This window comes from Rissa tridactyla, chromosome 1 (genome assembly GCF_028500815.1).
Source record: "Rissa tridactyla isolate bRisTri1 chromosome 1, bRisTri1.patW.cur.20221130, whole genome shotgun sequence".
NCBI lineage: Eukaryota > Metazoa > Chordata > Aves > Charadriiformes > Laridae > Rissa > Rissa tridactyla.
The window spans coordinates 144,004,381-144,018,769 of NC_071466.1; the positions used below are offsets into that span (position 1 = coordinate 144,004,381).

General features: G+C 36.6%; 1 protein-coding gene across 2 annotated transcripts in view; it reads left to right on the top strand.

The window, feature by feature from the left end:
* The window catches only part of ARFGAP3 (ADP ribosylation factor GTPase activating protein 3), a 36,221-nt gene extending 27,276 nt beyond the window's left edge, over positions 1-8,945 (top strand). For both annotated transcript variants that reach the window (XM_054221465.1, XM_054221475.1), the window contains 5 exons: positions 708-845; positions 2,071-2,194; positions 3,131-3,221; positions 7,020-7,141; positions 7,843-8,945. In XM_054221465.1, coding sequence (XP_054077440.1) covers positions 708-845; positions 2,071-2,194; positions 3,131-3,221; positions 7,020-7,141; positions 7,843-7,860 — 493 coding nt within the window. In that variant the 3' untranslated portion in view covers positions 7,861-8,945. The remainder of the gene's footprint in view (positions 1-707; positions 846-2,070; positions 2,195-3,130; positions 3,222-7,019; positions 7,142-7,842) is intronic.
* The last annotated feature ends 5,444 nt before the right edge of the window (positions 8,946-14,389 follow it).

A 14,389-nucleotide genomic window follows, 5' to 3' on the forward strand; every position in this document is an offset into this window, starting at 1 on the left:
CATGGGTTAGGTGCTCATGGCACTCTGGAGTGTTCAAAGTGGCTTGAAAGTCGTGGTGGCTTTTTTCATAGCTGGTTTCTTAGGACCAAGCCTTTACAAGCAGGCCACCGTACCTTGTAGGATCATAGAATGGTTAGAGTTGGAAGGGACCTTGAAGATCATGTAGTTCCAACCCCACTGCCATGGACAGGGACACCTCCCACTACACCAGGTTGCTCAAAGCCCCTGTCCAGCCTGGCCTCGAACACTTCAAGGGGTGGGGCATAATCATCATGATGCCTTGCTCACAGGGTCCATCCTGAAGTTTTCTTAGCTCCTGAAGCTCTTAAACCAGCCAGGTATCTTGACAGTGTTCTTTCCAACACTTTGTCTGACACTGAAGAAATAATACTTTGAAGTAATGAGAACTTTGCTCTGCTGTTTTTGATGTGACACGATCTTTCAGGCAGTCCACTGCATTCATGACCATATCCAGCCTAAAGAAAGGCAAAACTTTTCATTTGGTTAAATATGTGTGCAAAAAAACAAAAATCCATTGGATTCAACTGCAGAAAGCTTCTAACCAATATCATGAAATCCAAGTTATTCACTGACAGATACTGTTGTGCTCAAAACTTAGTTGCTAGTGAACAATTATTAAAGTAATATTTATTTAACAATATAAAGTTCCTGCTTTTTCAATACTTTTTTTTCTTCTTTTATTTTAGGTACTATGATTCTTCAGATTTGAGGAGCAGTACTTTCTCTAAATGGGATGACACTACGGATTCTTTTAGGAAGAAAGAAAATAACAGTAGAGATGTTGATGTAATGTTAACTTCAAAAAGTACAGGATTTTCAGACAGGTATACAAAGAAAACCTGACTGATTTTTTTGTATAGCAGGCCCAAGCTTGTTAATATGATTTGAGTCCTGGTCATAGTAGTGGGATTTTTTTCAGTCTAGAGAGAAAATTTGGCCATAACTTTCATCAGTAGTCAAGAGACTTCCTTGCTGAATTTCTTTTGCAAGCTGAATTTCCTGTTTAGTTATTTACATATTAAGCACTGTTTTGCTTAGTGCTGTTGAGTATATGTGTTGGAGGTAATTTCCAAAGCATTTCAGCAAAAAAATAGATAAAAGACATGGCGAGAAAAACAAATACTTACACTGTTCTGAGAGCATATTTGCTTTACTTGCTTTGTTTATTGTGTAATGAACCCAGTTACCAAATGAATGAAACTGTAGGGTACTCAGCTTTTGGGTGAAGGTATTGAAGATACTTGCAAAAACAACAGGTCTAATTGTTGTGATGTTGAAAAAAAATGAATATATTTCTTCTCTAACAAGTGTGTTTTTGTCTTTGTAATCAAGTGCAAAATGTAAGAACATGGGGTTTTGTGTGCTTGGTTGTTGTTTTCTGCTTCAGTTATTATTATCCGTTTACCTGCACAGTACAGTTTGTGCACTTAAGTACCACTTCTTTCTTTTTCTGAACACAAGCATGTTCTCTTGTTTCCTGAAGACTGGACCAGTGATTCATATTACAAAAAATAGGAGTTCATGTCCATAACGCAATTACTTCCTTATTTGAGTACATTTATTTTTTTTTTAAAAAAAGGGAGAAAAAAGGCAAGTGTTGAATATGTACATTTGAGGTAGAAGGCAGTTACAGTTCAAAAGATGGTGAACCTTTTTGTACTATTAGTTTAAATCTGAATTTAACTGACATTGTGTTTTGGTTTTTTTGAGGTTTTATAGAAATATTCTATCCTTGTTGACATAATTTTGTCTTGCTTTTTAAATGAACTCTGAAAATAAAGATACAGGATTAATGAATTTGAAATACTATATATTCACCATCTTGTAAAACTGTCACTGGAATTTTATTTGCTGCTATTATCCACTTAGTTATCTGAATTTCTTTATCCTGGGTTCATAGTGATTTAATTTTTATTAAAAACAATAAATCACAATTATAATTTTAGGCTTCACAAAACAAAGATGATAGTGCTTGTTGTTTGATTTATTTCATTCTACCATGATATAAATAAAAATTACGCTCACTAATGCAGTTTGTTTGTCTTTTAGGCCTACATCTCGTCGTAAGCCTGAATATGAACCTTCTTTAAACACAGATGAGGCACAAAAAAAATTTGGCAACGTAAAAGCAATTTCATCAGACATGTATTTTGGAAGGCAAGATCATGCTGATGTAAGTAGAAAGCAGTGATAAATATTTTTGAGCGTTAAAATATTCTTTGACTATAAATATGATGTTCTTGTATAAAGAGAAGGCAATAAATAGTTGAAATTGGTAGAATTAATAAGTTTATAGAATTACGTCCTCTTGAATATTTGTTTGATAGAAACGTACAAGTTGCAGGTGCACATAGGAACTTACTTCCAACATCATTCCTCTCTGATAGAATTGGTAGGCTATTATTCAGGAGTCTTTATTTTTGAAAGAATCAGACTGATGCTGTGTGAAGGCTTACTTCTTTTGTAGTAACATTATTACTATTGTAAGACTAAGCAAGCAGATAAATGGTTCAACAAATGACATGTAATTGAATCAGCATAGGAATAAAAAACAGATTAATATTATGTTGCATTTTGGAGGTGAGGGATCATTTTAAAAACCCTATTTTTAATGAAAATTAACAATGTAAACAGTAATGAAAAAAAAATATAATCAATGCATTACTGTTCCCGAAGAACTCAGAAAAAGCTGAATTAAGAGCATCATGTGATTAGAAGGGTTAACATAATGTTAACTGCCGTGCTTTTTCCTTACCGTACCCAACCACTGCATTTCACACTTTTCAGTAGTTGTTTTTAATGGTCGTGTAGTTCGTTTTCTTCTGCCTATTCAGCAATCCCCTTTTTTTAGGGTATCTAGCAGTGAGTAGGCCTGTTGGTTGTGCAGTGGTGAATTTCCCTCTTTGATCAACTCAGAAATGGGTTGAGATGAGGACAAACTCACACCGTCTAAGTCATGTGAAAAATACAAAATGGGAACAGCTTTCAGAACGGTCAACTTAAGCTGGATTTTTATGTTCTGAAACTGTACCTGTAATCTCATGAATTATTTGACATGACCTTGAAAGATGACAGCATACTATTACAATACTTTTCAATTCTTTTCTAGTATGAAGCAAGGGCTCGACTAGAAAGATTTTCTGGAAGCACATCTATAAGTTCAGCTGACTTGTTTGAAGATCAGAAAAAACAACCAACAGGTACATATTGAACAGAGTGAGAAATTGTATTATGCGGTGAATACGCTCCCATACTCTGCTTCTAGTTACACTGTCGGCGGTATTCTGCAAGAAGTGTGCAAAGTACAGTATGTTCTAGTATTGCTAATAGGTCAAACAAGCATAACAAGTGTAGTCATTATTTAAAAAAAAAAATCTTAAATTTCAAGTTCTCTGTTTTCATTTCAGTAAGTTCAGTATTTTATACTGGTTTTTATGTGACTTGTTGCAAATAATAGACTAACTATATTGTGAATAATTTTTATCGAAGGAGAACTGTAATATTTTTTTATAAAAACAAATGAGGTAACACCTAAATTGACTATCTGGCAGGTTTTTTTATAAGTTACCTTAAATAACCTATGTATTCATAGACGTGAAAATAGCTGTCATAATAATAATAACGCATCTAAGAGGAATCTTTAATAAAATGTTAGTGGCCTTGATATTCCCATGTAATCTGTTGCGTGGCATATCCATTCATCACGATATCTGCTTCTAACACTGATCTTGCTAAACAATTAAGGAAATTTTACAATTGGTTTGTCTGTTTAAAATATTTGTTGGAACACCTTACAGTGGGGAGTATAGTTCATCAAATCAGAAAGGAGGAAGCATTAGGTACTCAAAAGTAGCCCCTTAGGCCACTGAAAATCTCACAGGTTTTTTTTCCAACACCCTTTTTGGATAGTGCAATAACGTGAAATAGAAAAGGTAAGAAATACTAGAAAATTTTATTGACTTGGTCAGCTGGATTTCATTCAATGGAGTTTTATTCCCTTTCATTCAAGAAATGGAAAAATGTATTACTGAAGAACTTGAAATCTGTGAGTAATTATATAAATAGGCTAGAAAAGCAAGCAGTATGTAGCATCTGATTTTACTTTGGAAAAGTTGAAGGGGGGAAAAAAAGTGACTGTTCAGTTTTGATTCCCTGAAAGCAAGTTTTGAATACACTGGCTAGTATAGGAATAACTCCTGTTACAGTTACTTAAGCTGGATTTTAGTCAATTGAAATGTAAAAAAAAAAAGTTAAAAATTAAAAAATGAAAAGATGTGTAAAATATTTGCATGGTGTCATACTTGTGATTAAAAGATGTGGGGAACACACACACGCAGGGAAATGGTATTTCTTTCTGAATTTGTAAACTATGTTTTCAAGTATACATGGGATTGTGATAAATATTATTTTGTTGTCTATCTGTAGTACTTTCTTTGTGTGTTTCCTTTTAATTTTCTTACATAGAAATTATTGTATATGGAATTAATCATTTTTTCCTTTAATTTGTGTAATATGTGTGGGGCTTTTACACAGTAATGAATAAGAGAATGAACAAGGAAAAGGTAAATGTAAGTTAAAGATGGGGCAAATTGTATGATGTCATATCTCTCTGTGTGTGTGTATATATATATATATATATATGAAAGTGCCTCTCTATGTACACGCATGTGATCAAATTCTCACTGTATTCTGAATAAGGGTACTTACAGGCAACTATATAATGTTTACTATGTGTACACGAGTTGTGCACACATGATTATTCATCATTGACCACTTGGAAAGGTTCTTGGGGCTTGTGGGGGAACGCAGAGATTCCTCATAATGGGATGAAAAATACCTGCCTGTGACTCGAGGTTAGTTACTCTCTGTGACTGGCATGTAACCAAACAAGTAAATTTAAAGACTAAACTTCTGATAAATTTTGTGGGTTGTTAACTCCTCTAAAATAATAGTGAGGAAAAAATAAACTAGGAATTATTGGTTTGTGTATTATAAATTCACATTATATTCAGTCTACAGAATCTTGCCTGCATGTTATTCTGTTACACCCCCCACCCCATTATCTTTTGACAGTGGCCCTTCTTGGACTGCACTGACAGCTTGTCTGGTGTTGAATTGTTGCCAAGGCCATTATTAGGTCCATAAAATAAAGGCAAGCAGGAGACCAGAGGCTGGCAACAAAAACACTGCTCTAATTCTGGGATCCTTGCGAGAATAAAATGTCCTTTGAATCTGAAGTTGTTTTTATGAGCACTGCTGAGATTTTAGGGTAGAACAGTTTTGGGATGCTTGCTTTTGTATAGAATGCTGTAGGAGCTATTTACCAAAAAGAGGGGGCTGCAAGAAAACGCTTTTACTTTGCGTTATTTCATACCTGTTGCTTACAAAAGATGCCATGTCAGATGGCTGACTTGTAGTTGCTGATTTTTTGAAGGAAATCACAAGAAAAGGAGTGGCTTTCCTGTTTCATTGACAAGAAGTTTTTCAGATGGCCACACATAACCAGAAAAACACGAAAAACTTCATGTGGCTAGAAGTGCTTAGAGCTTTTCTCAGGTTATTTATATCTGCAAGTTTTATTTCCGTGACCCTACTTTAATAACAAAAATGCTGAAGCATTTGATAAGTTGAACAAATTGTAAGGAAGTCAAAATTACAGTTCAGAAATAGGGCTGCCTCAGTGACAGTGAATTTTTGAAAATAATCTATAAACAAGTGTGCTCATGCATTGTAGAAACAGCTGCTAGGTGGCTTTAAAGAATGGAGTGGGAAGCTCTCTTAATGTGACTATGTACCTCTCACAATGAGTCAGCCACTTAACTTAGGTAAATCAAATTGTCTAAGGTCATGGCTGTCTCGGCATGCTAATGAGGGAGATGCCTTTAATTTCCCATGAAAAGAGGAGCTGCAGGTTCTCTTTCTCTTCCTCCTCCACACCTGTTCAAAAAGAAAAAAGAAAAAAAAAAAAAAAAGAAAAGAAGGAAGGGCTGCCAGTTTGTAGAAATGTCCTGTGTGCAGCCGCTGTCAAAAGGGCGTTACAGTTGTGCAGCTTGTGGAGTCTGCGGCTGGATGAGTTTGTCCGAGGTTCAGTAACTGCTCGCAAGTTGTGTCCCGACTGGCCATGACTATCAGTTGGTTACGTGCCTAAATTAAGGCTACAGATTGCAGTCCCTGTTTTGAAAATGGTCTGTTTTGGAATGCTTCCTCTCAGGAGCCCCATTTATTCCCAAGATCATAGTTCTGTGATGCTGTTTTACTGCCATTTGTGCCTTTTACAGTATCAGGTATTTAATATAAAGGCATGCCAGTAATTGTTTTTGCAAATGAGTGGGTGATTGTAATTGTTAGCATGTTAATGCTAAAAACTTGCTTATCATGCAGTGAGTTTTGAAACATCTTTTAATTCCTGTTTCCTTTAGGCCTATACTTTTCATAATAGCAGTAGAGCTAACACTTACTGGCTGAACTGTATTGACTTCAAGTAAGAGTGGATTGCCAGCTTAGTTTTGGAGTTTTAAAACTTTTACTATAATTTCTATAGAATTTTACAAGCCTCAGGTGTAGTAATGCAAAATATGTGTGTATATACAGCATGCAAAGCATACCTATGCACGCGCACAAATAGGGTTCATCACTTCAGCCACCGCTGAGGTGCATTCGTCTTTAAACTGCAAGGTAATAACAGCTGTTTATGATACAAGACAAATAACATTGCAACAGATTGAAAGTGCAGAATAAATCATCTCTTATTCAAACATTTATTGCTCAGCTGGGGATACAAAGTGTAGAAGATGACACTGTGTGGAATTATGAACATCTGAAAAAAATTTAAAACGAAGATGCATTCAAGAAATTTGAGATCTGTCTAGTGTTTTTTACAGTGTTAATCAGACATTAGTCTTTTATGCTTCTAGTAGTATATTGTATTTCAGGGGGAAAAAAGTCTACTTTTAATATAAAATTCTGTTGTCTTCTTTTGTGTGTGTGTGTTCTTTTAGGCAGCTACAATATTACAAATGTCTTGCCTTCAGCTCCTGATGTAGCTCAGTTTAAACAAGGAGTGAAATCTGTGGCTGGAAAACTTTCCGTACTTGCTAATGGAGTCATGACAACTATACAGGTTAGTGAAAATATTAGAGGCTATTAAGCATCAGCTTAAGTCCTTTTGTAGAAATTTAGTATATGGATCTTGCCATTGAATCATCTTTAGGGAGAAAAGAATGAATTTGGTTTTGAGCTTTGTAGGCCTCTCATGGTAGACAGTAGGTCTTTTATCTTTTTAAAAATAAACCTGTAGCTGATAGCTCACCTTCCTTAGAATATCTTTTTCATCTTTTTCCTTTTATAGTTTATATCTTGTCTTACAACTGAAACAAAAAATCCATCATGGAAGTTATTTGTTGTCACTTTATTTTTAAAGTAGTAATAGTTCATAACTCAGAATAGAATAGTTCAGTTGGAAGGGACCTATAGAAATCGTCTAGCCCCGCTCTTGTATTGGCTCTTTAATTGACTTGACAGTAATACCTTTGATCCATGTTTGTGCACAAAATTAAGACATCTTGGTCTCAACAGTGTGAAACATGCGTCCTACTCCAGTTAGTTTGCATTTCCTGTATGAGGTAGTGAGAGGTGCCAGATGTTTGAAAATCAGCCTAATTATCCTGGAGTTTAACCATAAACTTCAGTTCTTGGAAATGCTGGTCAATTTTCTTTAAGTCTTTATGAATTAAACTACTATTTATTTTATAAATGTAAGTAAAATTAATTTCTTTCAATGAAAAACAAACTCTGTCTTTTTTTTTTTTTTTACTTTTCTAGGATCGGTATGGTTCATAATGTCTTTTGTATCGACATAATTAAGTACCTTAAAGAAGGATTTTTCTTCAGATATACAAGTAATCATATTGCTGATTCGAATGAAGGTTGCCTTAAGACTGTTGATGTTTTTAAATGTCCCAGCATATTTGTTTACTTGTGCAGCTTTCTGGCTCAGCCTCTTCTTACTGCTCTTTATCTTTAGAGAGCGGAAATCTTGTAGCAACTTGTTACATTGCATATGCTTTTCTTTTTTTTACTCCCCTTTACAGTCTCCTGTTTCTTAGCGACCTTAATTTTAGATGTTGGAAGTTTATTTTATTACTGGTTTTGGCTGTGAGGCATGAAGGAGAAAGAAGGATGAACCATACATTGGAAATGAGGCTTCCTAATAGAAACCTGTGTGCAGTTGCATCCTTACTCACCAGACATAACTTGTCTTATGACAGTTTTACGAGCTATGGAGAAGATTTAAATTAAGCATTTACTGAGGTGGTATTTAGTGGACTGTAGCCACATATAGAACTAAGTTAAACCTGCTCTTATCAGGAAGTAGAAGCTCTTGCAGTCATAAATTGATGTGCATTAAAATGATGGGGAATTGGTATTTTAAAACAGTGTTCCTGCTAGAAAATTGTGTGTTTAGATGTGAGGTATGGAGAAGACAAGACGCATGGTATATTGAATAGTGGATTTCATCTTGTCATGGGAACAATCTATTTATTCCTAATTTTGAAAATTAAAAAAAAATTGCAATATAGAATCCTTAAGTGCTTTTTAAAAATCTGTATTGTGTACAAATTGAAAAAAAACTAAAATATATAAAGGGCCTAATAGTGCAGTTAATTAAATACTTGTTAAAAATGTTTAGAACAATCGTAGTTTTTTGATAACTTATGCAATGTTGAATGAAGAAATATAGTGTGGCTGTGTTTTAGACAGTCTAGAATTGATTGTTCATGATATCCTGTATAAAAACAATTATGAGTGAAGAAAAAACCCTCACAACCAAGAATGAGCTCAAGTTAATTCTGTTCTGTAACTTTATTTCTTAATTCAAATTTGTAAACTGCTGATATCTAATAAAAACAGTTGATATAAACTCATATTTTAATTAAATTTCTATGTGCAGACACTAGTCTCCAGCTTTCTAAATACTGCCGTCTGTATTCTGTCTGTACAATGACCTGGTAAAATTAGCCTTTCATTTCAATTAGTGAAACTAGCTTTCTCATTAAATTGCTACAGTGATTTAAAAATCAAAACAGGCTGGGATAGAAAAATAGGCTACTGTATTAAAATACTGTGGTGAAATACAGTTAATATAGTATAGCTGTATTTGTTTTTTAATTTCTAGCTGCCTTTTGCATCTAACTCTTACTTCTGGTAATTTTCTCTCATGGCTGTTGTGTTTAAATTTATTAATCCAAAAATGATCTTTCATTTTTGAGAGTAGATGAGCATTTTTCCTGCTTAACTGTAGAGCTTTACGATAGAAGACTTGCTTTGTTTTTTCCTTTTTTTCTTTCCCACCCTACAGAGAGGATTTTGCTCATATAACAAGAAAATGTTACTGATCAGGGCTTGCTTTGGTTTTCTGTAATTTCAGGTAACGATTCTCAGTTTTCAAACTAGTCTTTCAGTTCAGTCTACACACAGTAGTAAATTTATTACAAGTAATAAGTGGTCTGATTTTCAGAGTTGCAATAGACCTTGCAGAAGACCTGCTCCTCTGATAACTAGGCTGCGTATTTAGACATTTATGTATGGATGCAGTTGCTTAAATTAAGGCAGTGGAGTATAACAAAAGGTAGTTCTGTCCCTTCTTGTGATTTCTCATAAATAACAATGTAAGTGAGATCGCCTACACTGAAATAATTGTGTGTAATTTTTGTGCATCACTGTAATACAGCAAACCACTCACAGATGGAAAAATATGAAAAAAATGATATTTTTAGTACAAAATAAGAAGAAATTCTTGGAGGGAAAACAACTATGGGGTTATCTTAAATACCATAAAATACGTGCAACTCTCTAGCAGATGTATAAGCTTTTTCCTCTTTGCTGCAGTCTGAAGATTACACCACAAAGTTCTTTTACGGGTGAACAACAATGCAATATTTTCAGGAATATTGTGCAGTTCAACATAAATTGGATTTGTTGTTGCAGATTCTCTGTGGCAACCTGTGTACCACTAATACATTGTCTTGAAGATCTCTTGCTGTAATGGCTGGATGAATAACTCTTGACCTTCAATTTGCCTGTTTGTGTCTTCGATAAAGATACATGAGGTGTCACTATGTTTCATCAAGTAGAGGTGGGGAGAGGTTGCCATGTACACTGGAAGAGGCAGCTTTAACTCCTCTAGTCTTCTGGAAATTTAGGATGCTATGGCACCTCTGATCCTGCAGGATATGATTGGACTGGATCACAGTAAGAAAAAGTCTAAACCTAAAATGAGGTTTGCATTCCCGCTTTCTTGTGTGTCCTTTTCCTTTCTCTCATCTTTTGCCTTCAAATGCGTTTGTCAGCCTCTGGTAAGAGGGGCAAATGACTGATGCTTCTGCAAGCATCACAGGTTTTAGAATGCGTGATAAAACCACATGTTAGATCTGGTTTTGCAACAAGTTTCCAAGTGAAACTTGGCATTGGTCACTAGTTGCATTTTGTTGCAGTTCTTCCTTTACTTTACCTCTCTTACTACAGATACACATCTTGCTTTTTCAAAGCTGGAACTGAAGGGCGGCAGCAGCAACTGTGAACCATTCAAGTTAAATTTTTCTCTTCTTAAAGTCAAGTAAGGATACTGTATCTAAGGGATGGGGAAAGGGGATTATTTACATTTCAGAGAGTTAATTTTTGTGGGTTAAAATGAGTTAGAAAAATGTTTAAAATTAGTTGTTACAACACCAGAACCAGCATTAATTCAATGCAGACACCTGTACTTTTTGATGCAGAGACTGTGCTCTCCTTCCCTGAGTAAACAGTGGAGGGGGGAATCTTGTTACTGTCTGTCTGTTTCTCTTGCTTTCTGCAAAATGGGAAATGCTCAATGCTGTCATTCTGGTTTGCTTCACGTCATTTGTTCCACTGCTGGGAGAAGCAATTCCAGAGCCACTTTGATGCCGATTTAAGCTTTTTGTTTTAGAAGGATTTTGTAGTGCAAGAGTGGGCTGAGTGACTCCATAGCACAGGAGTCTGTAAGTGTTACTTCACCTGTGTGTATTTTAACACTGCTCTTGTCCTGCTCTTGCATGAAAAAAGTCTAGCTGTTGCTGTAAATAAAGGGTGAAGCTGAAGACCACATAGAATGGTGTGTACTTGATTTGGTTTTGAGGGGCTTCTACACTAATTGCTTTTTTGCATACCCATGCATATGAGACTGGATTCTCTTCAATCAATAGTGGTCAAACTGGTGTCCTATAGACCTGGAGGTCGCTGAAGTTGTACAAAGCAGAAAAATTGCAGTCATCCTTTGTTTTGCTGCTCACAACTTCAAAGACAGATGGTAGCACTGCCTTTGTCTTCTTGCAAGATCAGGTGCAACTGTCAGAATATGTTACTTTTAATTTTAGTGCTTTCAGTTTAAATTTGCTCTTGGTGTTTACTATTTAAAACCTTCCAAGGGAGTCTAGCCATGTGGTCTCCAACACAAAGCAGTATGATCTCATGGTTTTTTTTCAACTTTGATTTCTGTGAGACATTTCCTTCCCTTTACATGGTGAGCAACATTGCTTTCTTCCCAAGAGGATGTGAAAATAGAGTATAGCCCTGTTGAAGTAATCCAAAGAGCCTTGTGGTGCTTGGAGGTTAAGTCAGGGGTTGTGTCCATCCTGTTTGCAAACTATGGAAGAACAGTTTGGCCTCTGGTTTGCAAGCCTCTACAGGTGTACCTTCTTCAACAACCTCCCTGTTTTCAGAGAGAAAAGAAGGAAAGGAGTATAGAGGACTTGCAACTTCCACCTCCAGCTTGGCTCGCAGCTACACACTGAAGCTCTGCAATACTTATTTCTTCTTTTGTAGCTTTGGATTTTGTGGGTAGTCTGACCTTTCTGTTCTCTTCAGTTGTCTCTAAGTGCAGGTTTTGATCTTAAAGGTAGATATTTCGGTATCCTAGCTAACTGGAGTTCAAATCAGTTGCCTAATTATGGGCATCTGCTGCCACAAGAGAATTCTTAGCATACCTTGCCTGGTTGCTGGCTGTGACATCAGAAGGTGTGGGTCTCCTGTAGTGCTGCATCATCAGTCACAAACACAAGGGCATCTGTGGAGCTGCTGCACATTGAGCAATATGGATATCTACACCCCACCATTTGTACTGATGCTCTGTATGTTTACAGCAAGGACTCCTACATTTTCTCTTAACTGGGAGATTGTTATGGAAGAGCTGTGGCTTTCCTTGGTGAAGGGTGGAGAAAATAATTATGCTGTTGACAGGCTGGTTTGAGAAAGCATACAGCAGAAGCATCCATGAGACAATGTGCAGATTTGGGTATGCAGGAGGCAGGTTTGATAATGTTCCCATGTTCCCATCCCAACACTGCAGGATTCAGTAGCGTGAGAACAGAGGATCATGCAGTCTGAAGTTTGTAAGTCAAATGCTTTATTAGTTCATCAACTCATGAACCAATCAGTACAAACCAGCGTTTATATCTGTGTTTATAAATTGATGTGGTTTTCTCTTAGTTTCTGTTTCTGTAATGATTAAGGGGACAAAATCCTTAGGGATATGAACAAGGTGCAGTGCTTTGTGGATGTGAAGATTGCTAGCAAAACAGCTCGATCAGAAATTATATATATTCCAGAATTAAATTATACTGATGAATGTGCTGCCATCCATTACTTAACCTCTGCCCAGTGCTTCAGAGGTTTGGCACGTAGAGAGGAAAGGTGCTGATGCAGTTACCTTGCTGAGAGAAGCTCCTTTGTCTGCAAAGACCAGTTGTGTGACAAAACATGCGCCCACAGCAGGGAAAAATCTAGTACGTATTACTGAAAATGATAAAAGGGGAAGGAAATGGACATTGCCAGTGTTTCTTCAGAGAAAGATTTAATTTGTTATCGAAACATACTCAACTCCCACACTCTGTTCCATCTCTGAGCTCCATCGAAAGGCAGCCTGTGAAGCTCGGAGTGCTTGGGCATGAGGTAACTCTGCATAGGAATCCCTTTTAAAAGCTGATGTAGAGCTGGATTTCTGAATTATAGCAGCCAGTCATTGAAAAGGCACCCACTTTCTTTTTCAGTTTTCTTATTATATTGATATGAATTTCTGCATTCCTTTCTGGTAATGCATAATGTGCTCATCATGTCTCCTATTTGTCCTACAGTTCTTTCCTGTTTGTATCAAAATTACTTGGCCCGGTAATAATTCATGATTAATGCAATTACAAATGTGAGCAATGCTGGAAGCATTAATAGGATGCTTTGGAGACACACAGCTTACAAGAAGCTTGACCAATTGGAAGTGAATGGGCTGTATTGTTTTTGTAATGGGCTGGATTGCATGTATTTTCCAATCCACATTTTCAGCTCCTTGTTTTCAATATTTGAAGGTGACTGTTATATTGTATAATACTAAATACCACCCTTTTCTGTCTTGGCCTTGAGAACATCAGAAAAGAAAGGAAACACAAAGTGAATTTTCTAGCTAGCATCTTAACACCAATCATCCACCAAAGAGGAATGCATTTTTAATATCTGGTTGCAACAGGGAATAACTTGTGTCGAACTGAGAGCCTTACTAAGATAAAGGAGATGCTGCTGCTCGTGTAATAGTAATCTAACGATGGATATAAGTGATTATTTTTTTTTTTGGTACGTGCTCCTTTCCTGCTCCTGAGCTATCACTTGTCACCCCCTTTCCCTGCCCTCCTGTTCAAGGTTAGAACAAGCTGGGTAAGAAAAACTAAACTGAGAGGCAGCAGAGCTTCAGGGATGGGTTTGGTTCCAGTGCTTTGGTCATTTGGGTGAACCCATTTTTCAGAACCATGTAGCTACAGTGGAGGGTGGTGAACTGAGGGGGCAACTGCCGGAGTGGGCTTTCCCAGCCAGATAAAGTGTTATGGTGATGTTCAGTGGGAGGTTTTTTCCAGATTTTGGGAGTCACAAAGGAAATTAAGGTGATCGCAGCAATCTCGCTTCAGCCCCAGCCGAATGCTCATTGAGGCTGGGTTTTTCTTAGGGAAAAGATCTCTTCTTCTCTTCCCCAGTTTGGCTGAATTGAGAAATAAACATTTTCCTTTTGTCTGATTCTGATTAACAAAAAGTTGTCTTAGTTTTAAAAATAAGCCAATGTTTGTCTCCATAATTTTTGCTGTCTGAAACCCTTTGCTAAATTCAGTGAGGAGGAAGCGAGGCCACTGACACCCCCTCAGCTATTCTTCAGAAGCTCAGGATAGCTTTGCTCTGAGATGTATTTTAAGAGTGCCCCACAGACCGACCTGGCAGTTGCCATGAACATGGAGACAAATGCTGCCATCATGTCTGAGGGAAGTTTTCTGGTGCCCCAGTCTGCTGGATCTACTCTTTCTTAGGGATGACTAAAATG